The 12,411-nt window shown below is 38.6% G+C and overlaps 1 protein-coding gene across 1 annotated transcript in view; it reads left to right on the forward strand.

Annotated features, from left to right (window-relative positions):
- Window positions 1–4,888: 4,888 nt before the first annotated feature.
- Window positions 4,889–12,411, forward strand: part of LURAP1L (leucine rich adaptor protein 1 like) — a 36,782-nt gene continuing 29,259 nt past the window's right edge. The window contains exon 1 of the mRNA XM_031557285.1: window positions 4,889–5,120. Coding sequence (XP_031413145.1) covers window positions 4,889–5,120 — 232 coding nt within the window. The remainder of the gene's footprint in view (window positions 5,121–12,411) is intronic.

Raw genomic sequence — 12,411 nt, forward strand, 5'->3', positions numbered from 1 at the left:
AAAAAAAGTAGTTCCAAACAATATCAAGGCACCTTGGGCCTCCAAGAACAATTTTTCCTATCTGTAATACTTTCTACAAATCAATAAATAGGAATGATTCGCAGTATGAGCAGCATAGTTAAAGCCAAAGAATAAAACAAAAGGAAATAGAACTGTTCAATTGAAAGATTATTCCACACAAGAATCCAAGGAGCAAATGCTGATTTAGGCTGGACGTAGATGACAGGGATCATCAGTATTACTTTTTTAATTTACATAGCATAAAATGTCACCCATTCTAACAGCTACCACGGAATTGCATTAAAAAGGAGCATAAAACAAAAGCAATTGTTTTTGAAGTAGGTTGAAATTTCCACTTCATATATCCTTATGAACAATATTCTTACACCACGCCTTCAAGATCGCCTGTAGCAAGATTCCTTCACGCACCCAAGAAGGGAGAGTACAGCAGAGGGCCGCCTGCTATGACAGGATTTGCTACTTGCCGCTGGGTGGCGACGCACCAAACAACCATCCTGAGACAGAAAAATTCCCTATCTGCAAACTTAAAGAAAATGATTTAAATTCTAAATAGATTTTAAATTCTAGAAGCAATTCGCTAAAAATTGCTGTTAATGTGTATTCTTCAGCTTGCTACTCTAAGAGTACTTTGTACTTGGGAACACATTGAAACTATTCAAATTTTTCTAGGCTTACTATTTTAAATACAAATCCTTAAAAGAAATAATATTGCCTGTCTAATATCTACAATTATTTCATCATGACAAAAAGTAAACAAAAACTATTGGGGAGAAAAAAATCAGTCTGATTTTTTTTTTTTTTTTAACCCAGTAGAGGCAGAAAAGATATTGTTATTTATTTATTTATTTATTTTGGTCCTCCTTGTGAAAACAAGAAGAAACCATGGGTTTAGCAAAAACTGATATTATTTGATATTGGAAAATTATGATGAGTTTGTCTTTTAACACTGCTAATACTTTTCTTCTGACAGTCTTGGAAGATAAACGAACAGCAGAGCCTTCAAACAAACAAAACTTTATTAGCGCTTTCAAGAAAGAATTCAGAAAAGTGATGCTGATGATGACTAACCTGGCACAAATGTGACTGGATACAGATTTTTTCCATCTGAGCAATGTCACCGCACTGCTATCCTGTGCTATCCTCTGCAAAAGTGAGTGAAAAGGTTACAGCCTGGCAGAAAACTTGTAAATCCACTCTTTGTAACATTCTAACAAAAAGTATTGTAAACCATATGGTGATTATTAATCAAATTAATTTGGAAGTGGATAAAATTAAGCCACGGACTACAAAAAAGAGGCAGAAACAATATATCACTGATAGAGTTTTCTTTTCTGAATAACTTCTCTTTTTGTCATCAATCTGAAGACTGTCAGAATCACTTTTAATGGCTCTAAAATTTTTCTTCTAATAGAGAAGATTTAGAGTCAAAGAGTAGAGTGCTTCACATTCTACCTTTATCACAGACCATAAGTGCTGTCTGCTTCTGGGGAAAAAGAAGAAAAAGAAAAAGAAAAAAAAAAAAAAGTGAAGAAAAAAACCTCTCTGAACTAGAGACAAATGGCTATAAATGTTAATTATGGTTCTTGCCTTTTAGATGTCAACCAAATGACAGGAATGATAGAGCCTGTCCTCTTAACTATGGAAGATGAGATAAGGGTAATCACCCAACAGTGGCTATCTGGCCTGAATAGTCCATGGCTGAGTACCTCAGGGTCATGTCCTCTACCAACCCCAGGGGCTGCATACTGAACCCTTGGATCAGGAACCTCAGTTTTGTCATTTGCTTGAGTCATGCAAGTGTGCAGCAGCTACATACCCTGACTAATCATTATAGTTCACCCTTTTGCTACATAAAAAAATATGTAAAAACCTCCTTTTCTGCCTCCTGTCTCAACCCTTGCTCAGACACAGCCCAGTAATGCTGAGACAAATGTGTCAGCCCACAGGTAAGAGAAGAGTTTGTCTTTCAAACATTTTCAAATAGTCTGCCTGTGGAATACACCTGAACTAGAGTGATGATGTCAATGTTGGATGGCTGGACATCTCAGGAGACCTCTGTTAATAAGGTCAGATAAAGAAAGTAATTACTGATGGCTCATTCAAGGGGAAACTCGTTTTCATGTATAACACCCATTCATTATCTGAGTTTTTGAAGGACTGTGGTGATTGGCATCACACCCTGCTGAAAGCAGGCCTTCTGCACATGGCTGAACTCACATACATGAGGGGAAAAAAACTGCCTTCTGGAAGAACTGTTGCATACAAAGTTTTGACGTGAAAAGTTATTTCCAAAAGAGCTGACAAATAAAAATAAACAAACAAACAAATAAATAAATGAATAAGAAGAACAAGTGAAGGATGGGAGGCAATAAGGAGAAATGAGAGCTAAAATTCAAATGAATTATTTTAAACAGCGACTTGGTTTATTGAGGGATACTGCTGCCTGTAGCAGGGGATTGGAACTAGGTAATCTTAAAGGTTCCTTCCAACCATTCTGTTTCTACAATTCTGTGCTTTATACAGACATACTCCAAGCAGTTCTTTAGCTCTTTCTTCTACACCTCTAAAACTGTTTTGTTTTTAGAATAACAAATAAACTTGTTTATTGACTGGCATGTATGTGCTTTGTGCGGGGGAGGGAGAAATTTCTAAAAATTCCTAATCCAAGCAGAAGCTACCTCTCCTAATCCTAATCATCATTTTCTGCAGCCAACAGCCTCTCAGAAGTCTCAGAAGAAAATCAACCTTGTGTTTTCGCATGTCTTCCCGATCATCCAGTCCACTCCTTTCCCCTGCAGCCTGACGTATCGGGGTGGAGGCGGAAGGCAGAGAAGCGATGCCCTGCCCCCAGTTCGCCACCAGGCGGCGCTGCCTCAGTTCCACTCGGCACGCCGGGGAGCAGGGCTGCGCTTGATGCAGGAGGTACTCAGCTCTGACTGCTCCAGCCCCAGTGCTTACCGCACGCCAGCTCACCAGCCCTTTCCCTCGCAAAACACCTGGTTTCTCAATTGGCTTACACTGTGTTTCCAACCCCGGCAAGCAAATGGAGTCCAATAGCTGTTAAGTAAAATTGTATTGCTGTCTCACTCGTGCTGTCTGGGAAAGAAAAGGGAATTTCTATTATCCAGAATCAGACGCTGATGTTGAATTTTCATTTAAACCTGTCTAGGGGTTACACTGATGATACTTCCCAAGAGATGGATACATTTTTGATGGCACATGTAGAGATCGGTCTTTGATACATGGAGATTGAAACCAAGAAGCCAGGAAAAAGGTGAGATCATGGCTGCATTTTTTCTACAGCCTTACTCTATCCATAGGTATGAGAGTCTGAAAGGATATCTGTAATGCCATAAACTATTCAATGAGGTATTCCACTTCTTTCTGAACTTCAGTGAAAACTATCTGTAGACAGAGAGTGTTTTAATATCTAGAACAACTTCAGAATAATGCCTTGTGGCTTTGTAAGTCAAATGCTTGGACGTGTATTAATTTGACAAGATTATATGTATTTTAACTGACTCCCTAATAGATCAGGGTTTAGAATTAATCATTTACTAAGGAAAATGCCTTTACTATCTGGATTAAAAAATCTTCCAAATGTCTAATCAACAGAGAGCCAATCTGTAGATCTTCCTTCCACTTCTCCATATCCTTGGCTGATAAGCTTATTTATCAGCACAGATCTTACTTCTGGAGGCCTCTTTGTGAAGCACAGGAGATAAATTCCATTCAACACAGATACAGAATTTAAATTCCTAATTCTGCTCTAGTGTAAGGAAAGTTGGTACTTTCCTTAGCTGTACCTAGATAGGGGTGCTTTCTGACATTACCCTGCTAGATTTAACCTAAGAGAGAGCAGATCAGTTCGTAGAAGGGTTTGTGCCAGGAAATAGGAGATTCTGAACAACTGCAGTTATAGTTCACAAAGATAGGAAAATTAAGCTCAGGAATTGCTTTGGCAGATGTCTGAAATCTCTGACTATATTTAGGGCTCGACAGACATGCACAGAGTCATCTGGTAAAGTTAAGATCACCAATGGTAACAATCAAGTGGCTGTAATTAACCTTAGCCTAAAATCAAACCTGAACTTGAGATTTAGTCACCTGGCCAGACTGAAATCTGACTCTCATCCTGAGGCAGGCAGACTAATTAGAACCAGGAAATTCCAGGAGACGTGACTAGGGCTACAGTTTGTGCTAGGCAACTGGTTCTATTATGGGCTATTAAAACGTGCCAGAGTATGTGCCTGAGTCAGATTTTGAATTAAACTATCAAAGCCAGAAGGAGAGAATCAATTGGAGTTAAATTTAGGGTTTACAGGGACTGCCCAGACAAATTTAATGCTTACAGTCATTTAGGTTAACAACATAATTGCATGTCTAGTGCACATAGCCACCAGCAGCTAAGGATAAGCCATGGAGATGATATCACAGGTCATGTATATGTAATTACAGATTATTGTTGATAGGTTAGATCTACCATGATCAAGAATGTGTGCAGGACACTGACAGGCGACTACAAGAAATGAGGGCATCTTGCCTGAGATTTAAACTGGCTCAGTGGCACTGTGTCTGAATGAAGATTACTGACAATTGGCATCCTTCAGGTGTCAGTACTGGCAACAGTGCTCTTCAATATTTTCATCAGTTACATTGACAGTGGGATCAAGTGCACCCTCAGCAAGTTTGCAGATGGCACTAAGCTGTGGGGTGCAGACTACAAACCTGAGGTATAGGATTTCATCCAGAGGGACTTAGACAGGCTTGAAAAATGGGGGTCAGGGGTCACCATGATGTTCATAGAAGCCAAGTGCAAAGTCTTGCACCTGGGTCACAATAACTTTTACTATCTGTAAAAGCTGGAATGAAAGGATTGGGCTCACAGCCAAGTCGAAAAGAACTTGAGGGTATTGGTGGATGGCAAGCTGGATATGAGCCAGCCCAGAAAGCCAAATATATCCTGATCTGCATCAAAAGAAGCGTGGCCAACAGATCAACAGTGGTGATACCGCTCTTATTCTCTGTGCTGGTGAGGTCACACCTGGAGATGCATACAGATGTGGAGTCATCAGGGCAGGAGAGACATGGACCTGTTGGTGAGTGTCCAGAGGAGGGCCACAAAAAATGGTCCAAGGGATGGAACACCTCTCCTATGAGAACTGGCTGAGAGAGCTGAGGCTCTTCAAAGGTTATAAGAGGTTATGAGAAAGAAGTGAAGAAGTTTTATCAGGGTCTGTTGTGACAGGAGAAGGAGAAACAGTTTCACACTAAAACATGGGAGATTTAGACTGCATATAAGGAAAACTTTCTTTACAGGGGTGAGGCACTGGAACATGTTGCGCAGAGATGTAGTAGATGCTCCAATCTGACAGACATTCAAGGTCAGACTGGACAAGTCTCTGAGCACTTGATCTGTCCATAGATGTCCCTATTAATTGCAGGGGAGTAGGGCTGTAGCACCACACCTATGAAGTAAGATTGAAGGAGTCGTGGTTGTTTAGCTTGGAGAAAATAAGTCTTTGGGAGACCTCTCTGAGGTCTATGAATATCTATCGATTCTATGATTCTATGACTTGATTACCCCTAAAGCTCCCTTCCAACTCAAATGATTTCGTGAGTTTACTCTGACTTGAGTAAAGGTGTAAGGTAAGTTTCTAGGCAGTTGATTAACTAAAGCAATAATAGTATGGAGATTAACATTAATGCTGGTAGGGCAGAAAAGTGGTAAGAATTATTTTTTAAAGAGAAGAGCTTTCAGATCTAATTCTGTGCCTGGTGAAGGTGCCTGGGAAGATTAGGTGGCTAAGGTCGTAAAGAAGCATTTGAATATATGTCATTGTGGTCTTGTCTCAATTTGATGAGTATGTGATGAAGTGAGTGCTTTTAAGGGGGAGACAAGTACTATGCTAATCTCTGAAACAGGTTTCCTGGTCTGAATTGGGGTTGTCTGGTGAAAGAGATGAACTTAGATTAGATCAATATTAAAGAAAATAAATCTGGTGATAAAATCCATTGGAACTATTGATAGTTACTGGTTTATCCTGATATAAGGACTTAGATCAGTAAGAAATCATCTGCTGATCTGACAGGTGGAATTTGAGCAAGCAGAATTTGATTTAGGAGATGGAAAACAAAACAACAACAACAACAACAACAACAACAAAAGTAAAATCTACATCATGAGTGTAGATAGCACGTGAAACACGAAACAGAGCAAATGAAACTGATAGACTTCAAAATGTCAAGTGAGTGGCTAAAGATCATTTATGACTAACTACTAGGGATAAGATTCAGTCAGGGGATGAGGTTGAGACTGGGAGGCAAAATTAGTTTGAGGAGGCCATTGGGTTGGATCTACAGGCAATCCTGGTTGAACTTGCTGATTGGATGATGAAATAGAGCCACAGTGCTGAAGCTAAATTGAGGCTGGAGGTCTGCTTCAAATTTACTACAATCAGAACAGACCTACATTTCACATCAAAACAAAGTATTCTTTTGACAGATAAGGATATTTTGTCTGAGCTGAATAGACACTATGCATGGCGGTGCTTGGTGTTTCTACATCACAAGCGTATAATTTGAAAAATATCAGCTGAAAATTGTGTGTAATCAAATCAGGAATGTGTTACATTTTGGGTATGCTTTACCTATCTAGGCAGGAGATAATTCAGCCTAGGTATTATTTTCCCCTTGATTCCTGCCCATACATGTTAATGAAGTTCCTGCTAGAAGCTGACAGCAAAAAAACTATTGATCCCAATGTGTTTGTTCCATGTTTAATATTTTCCCAGCAGGAACAGGAGGGTTGGAAACATACTTAAGCTACTTAAAATAATGAGCTACTTCCTCTCTTTCCAGCACTTAAAATAATAGTTTTGGGAGAGGACGAGGAGTCATTCCTGCCAATAATTGAATAGATCTACTTTATTTCATTCCTCCAAGCTGTCTATAATAAAGGAATTTTCTATACCTGGCAGCTGTGAGAACATTGCTTGTTTACAACAACAAATAGAATCAGCCTTCAGCACCACATTCACTGACATCTATCTTGTGTTCTCTATCTCTGTAACTCTAAGTAGAGCCCATGGTGTTTTTGTAAAGTCTGGAGACTGTTTGCATAGCCAGTCCTTCAGTGAATAAACATCTGCATAGTTTATCTAATAAGTAAAGACTAGCTGACATCAAGTGGGTACAAAGGAGAAAAGGGGAGACGACGCACAAGCCATCTTAAATAAATAATGTCAATAGTGAATCTTTCAGCAGCAAGATAAAGTAGGACAGCATTCATGACCCTCTTTACATGCACTTCCTGACCTTCCATGCTCATCCACTGCTGGGAAAGCACTGTACTTTGAACAATGAATATGATATCTCTCGTAGGAGAGCCCAGAAGATTTGTGCCAGGTCTGGGTTTGGATTGCTACCCTCTCCTCAGGAGACTTCACTTCTTTACAAAACACAGAACTGGTAGCAAAACTAGGAATGTGCTCTCAAGAAAAGTACTGCTTTCTTAGCTCAAGAGACAGCACTTCTGTTATCACCTTGAAATTTCTGCAGAATTAAGATTTGTCTTAGCAGCAAACAGAGAAGTTTAATGTACGTTATGAAATTCCTGAAAATTCAAGGTTGTATTTAACTTACTGACCAAAATGAATATATTTAATTACTGAAATACCAGTATTATATCAGAACACAGAAGATGTAGTACAAAATAAATCAATAAATGTATCCAATACAATTTCTTGAAAATGAAACCTCTTTATTGACTCACACATAAAGGGGGAGAAGCTGTCATACTTGAACTTATATATTTGGAGATAGACTGTAAAATATACTCCTTTACAAATTGTACAAATTCTGGTACTATAAAGAGCACTTTGTACCCTTGAGTCTTCCTTCCTGCACCCTCGCTCTCAGTGGTTAGACACTGATTTTTGTGAAAATTTGACCTGCATAGCATTTTCTTGCTGATAGCCAAGAATATACTAACTCTTTTTTAGTAAAACTAAATATGGATCGCAACACACTCAATCTTTTCAGATATCATGTAGGAGCCATTGCCCTGCAAGACCTGTCCAAGGCTCTGAGTACATAAAATAGCAAAGGAAGTAGTTTTGCAAATGATCTGTAGTTTTGTGAGGTAGAAAAAGAAAGAGAATCAAGGAGACAGTTGCTAAATGATGGCATCCAGCAGGCTTTGCATGGATGGTGCATGATAGAAAACAATTCCAGATGCATTTAGACAGTCTCAGTGGGTCTCAAAGTATCTCTTATAGATTCTGTGCATTGGGACTTCTTAGAAATCAATAATATATTTACATAAAAGGAACTGATGGGTACCCTATCTTGAGACTGAGTTGATGGAATCTCACAACAGTATGTCTTAGCTACACTTGAGACTGTATAAATTCTGATGATGAAGTTTTGTCTATTGTAATTATGGTTCATTTTTTCTTTTTTTTCTTTCTTTCTTTTTTTTTTTTCAGTCATTTTTCTCCTTGAATATCTGCCCAACTCCTGCTGTGAGGAATTACCTTTTATTTTGAAGACTAGAAATGAGCATAACGATGGTGATAAATAATTATGGAGCAAGAACAACCCTATCTTCCACTTCTTAACACAACTAACATGGAATACTTTTCACATATACTACAGGAACAATAAAAATAGGAATTTGCTCACTGTGCTTTCTCTGAAACCAAAAATATACGCCCTCAAATGACTCATTTTCACGTCAAACAAAACTTTCAAGATCCTAAACATCTTAATCATGCCAGAAAGTAGTAAAATATTGTAATTGGGTAATAAAGCCACAAAGTTTCCTCTGTCTAACCAAGATGAAGCAGAACAAATTTGAATGGCTTTGCAAGTCAGATGTTCCTTATGAATCAGTCTAATAATTATAGTCTTGTATTATTCTCTGTTTATTGGTTGGATTGGCACCATGCATGTATGTATTATTTTTGTTGCTGTTCTTTGTATTTATCATTTTGCATCCCATGCTTTCTCTTTTCATCTCTCAGTTCAGACGTGATTTAACTATTTTGCTACCACTTTCCAAATAGATTTCACTTCAGTGTAATATGATAAGATGCTTCCACTCAGGTCTGTCAGGAAAAAAAGACATTGTAGATTCTATTCTGTACCCAGTATATTGGACCTAGCTGACCTCTGCTTGAACTTAACTGTAGTTGGCTCCTTTGGTACTTCTCTGGAGTACAAAAATGGCTGTTCTCCCAGGAATAATTTAGTGAGCATATAAGCTCTACTTAGCAATTCTGGAAGCTCTCACTAGGTTCACATTGTCTTCAGTTAAGTTCTGTGCCTAGCAATAATGATAGCCCTCTCTTAAAACACAACCTTTCTTCTGTAACTCCATTGAACTTGGGCAAATGTCTGTAGATTAATATGAAAATATATGCATAAAATTGGCAAAAAAGTTTTTGTTTTTGAGAAGTTATTGTGTCAACTCCTTAGTAATCCTCTGTATCATAGAGCAATACCTTAGGTTATTTTGTTGTAATACTTTGCAGGGTCAAACCATGACTCCTAAATCCATGAATCCATAGCAATGGCTTCTGGTGAAGAATCTGTGCTGTTGTAATACAATGAAGGGGCAAGGTGTCAAGTGTGTGTAAGTTGTTTATCCTTGTCAGTGTTGTGATTATTTTGATGCCAGTGTGGAGGATTTATTTTATTTTATTTTATTTTATTTTATAAATGATATTTGTGAAGATTGTGTGATAAATGTATAGCAGCATGATTTTTGTTTCTGTAAATTCATTACAAACTCTGTTTCACAGTACTAAAACAACAAGTTCACCAGACATTTGACAATATTGGCATCCTTAAAACAGGAAGTAAGCTGAAGGGAATAATAAAATGGGCTTGCCAGAGAGCAGTGGTCATGGCACTGATATGCCCTCTCGGCCTTCTGAGCATTCTCCACCTGCAACAGCCTCAGGCAATTTTGTTGTATCTTGACATCTAGTAAAAGGGTAGATTTTCCTGGCAACTAATGAAATGATAAGTGAAATCTATTTTATTTGTTTTTCCTTCTTATTTGACGAGGTAGAGATAGAAATGAAAATTCAATCAAGAGTTATAAAACACAATCTAACACTTTTTATCTGCGGAAGAAAATAAGGGAAAGAGTGGGGATGAACTTGGGAGGGAGGAGACAAGCACATTTCTTCTGTTTAGACAGACAGATGCATTAATTTTTCCTTTTGGAAACTATTGCTTTTCTTTTAGCACCTTTCCACTAGCACCTCTTTGCCTTCCAGTTAAAACATGTATAATATACTGCCATATCTTATAAACCTGACTGCAGCTGAGAACAATAACTCACCTGTGCACTCTGGCTTTCTCCACTCTGAACTCATAAAGCCATCAGTAATTTATGCTTGCTTATATGCTTCCTCATGTAAAGTACTCCCTCAGAGAGTAGGGCTAGAGAGGCCTAATCTATCCCCTTGCCCTGCATATGTCCATTGAGAAGGCATATGCAAAATTACATTGGTGACTGACTGTTGGTACAGATCTGAATGCTTGCTTTTAGCAAGTATTATGAGGAGTCAGGTGCAAGGTCTGAAAGCAGAAAACGACCCTCTCCTTCCTTTTTTACTAAGCCTATCATAGTTAACCTCAGGAAGTGAGAGAATTAAAAATGTATTATATGCTGCAAAAGGAATAACAACAACAATTATATAATAATACATAATGTCCATAATCATAAATCAGATGTGGATTAAGGACTGAGAGAGACTGAGTGTAAGGGAAGAAGTCAAGCGAAAGACAAGGGAAACAAGAGCTCTCAGACAAAAAGTGAAGGAGATTCAGAGCACAACAAATGCTGGAAACCGATGTGTAAAAGAACTGAGATTAAGCAAACAGAAAAGGCAAGATGTAAAACAAAGGGCACCTTGACCTTATATAATGGTTCTTAACGCTTGGGATGTAAAATGGAGAATATAACAGCTGTCTCATCTCTAACTGGAAAAGGAGAAAGAAGGAGAAATGGGATATTGTTAGATTTGTACTGAGATTTAATTAAAGGGAAATCAGACATTCAGCAGTGAGATCAATTCTAACAAGGCAAAAATGCAAAACTGAAATAAGTAAGATGAGTATAGGAGTTAAAAGATGTTGGTGAGAGAAATAAGGTTAAATCAAGAAGTAATTGAATGGGAAGAGGTCAGATGTGGGTGAAAATAAAGCTTGTAATCACAGAATTAAAGAAAGTACAGAGCAAGACAATTTGATTTGATGTGCACAGATTTATATATATTCTTGCAACACTCTCCAAACTTCTAAGTACTTGATTTCTGGAACTGCTACTGAAGTGGATACATCCTCTAGAGAAAGAAGTTATTTCTTACCAAAGAGTAGGGCAGGAGGGCAAAATCATAAGTAGAAACTCAAGTCTAGTGAGGCCCTTCACTTGTAGTTGTCACAGCAGAAAATGTTTATTTTTTCCCAATACTTGAAGTAAGATGTCAAGTCACTAAGTTCAGTAATATACAAAGGCAGATCTCAAAGTATTGCCTCCTTGTCATGGTTTCATGATTTTTCATTATCGGTATTCCACATCATAACATCATGCAATGCACTGGGGGTTTGACTGCTGATGCTCAAGTTCCGGGTGCCTGTCCAGAGGAGAAGAGCAGCTACGTTTCCCCAGGGGGCTTTGCGGTCAGCGAGGAGATATAACTCCCGGCAAGGTCACCTGATGCTCTCTTCTTTGCCTGCACTGCTTCGCTTGCGCTTCTCTGCCTGCGCTTCTCGCCTGCGCTTCTCTGCATCTCAGCGTTGTGGTAAGGCCGATCCACCATCAATTTCACATTCTCTCTCCTTATAAAATTCTGTTGATACCATATTTAGTAAATTACTTTGTTTTACTTCAGATTGTTGCCACTGTTTTCAATTATTTCGGGGTCCCTTATTTTCTTTTTTTTTCCGGGGGGCGCGGATCTGCGGATCCCTCCGCCCTTCTAGTCACGGAACCGGGCCGAACCAGCCCGTAAACCGTTGACATTCTTGGTGGAGAATGCGGGCAACAGTTGCTTTTTAGTCTTTTTGAACAAATCTCTCTCTCCGCTCTCAGACAGCTTCATTGGGAAAGTTTATCTGTTTCACCAGTACTGTCTGAAAGCGTGACCTTGAAAAGTCCAGGCGGACGGCCAATACTCTAGGATATTTGTAAACTTTGAGCCTTGCTATCTTGTTTCTGTAAAAGAAAAAAAAAAGAGAAAAAAATGCTTTTCTCTACTGAAACTGTCCTTTAAGGGGCTGCATGCCACTGTCTCTTCTTTCTTAATGCTAAAAAACATACTGGGCCTTAATTAAGTTCACCACTTTGCTCTATGGAGCAATAGGTATATATAG

This window comes from Meleagris gallopavo, chromosome Z, assembly GCF_000146605.3.
Source record: "Meleagris gallopavo isolate NT-WF06-2002-E0010 breed Aviagen turkey brand Nicholas breeding stock chromosome Z, Turkey_5.1, whole genome shotgun sequence".
Taxonomy (NCBI): domain Eukaryota; kingdom Metazoa; phylum Chordata; class Aves; order Galliformes; family Phasianidae; genus Meleagris; species Meleagris gallopavo.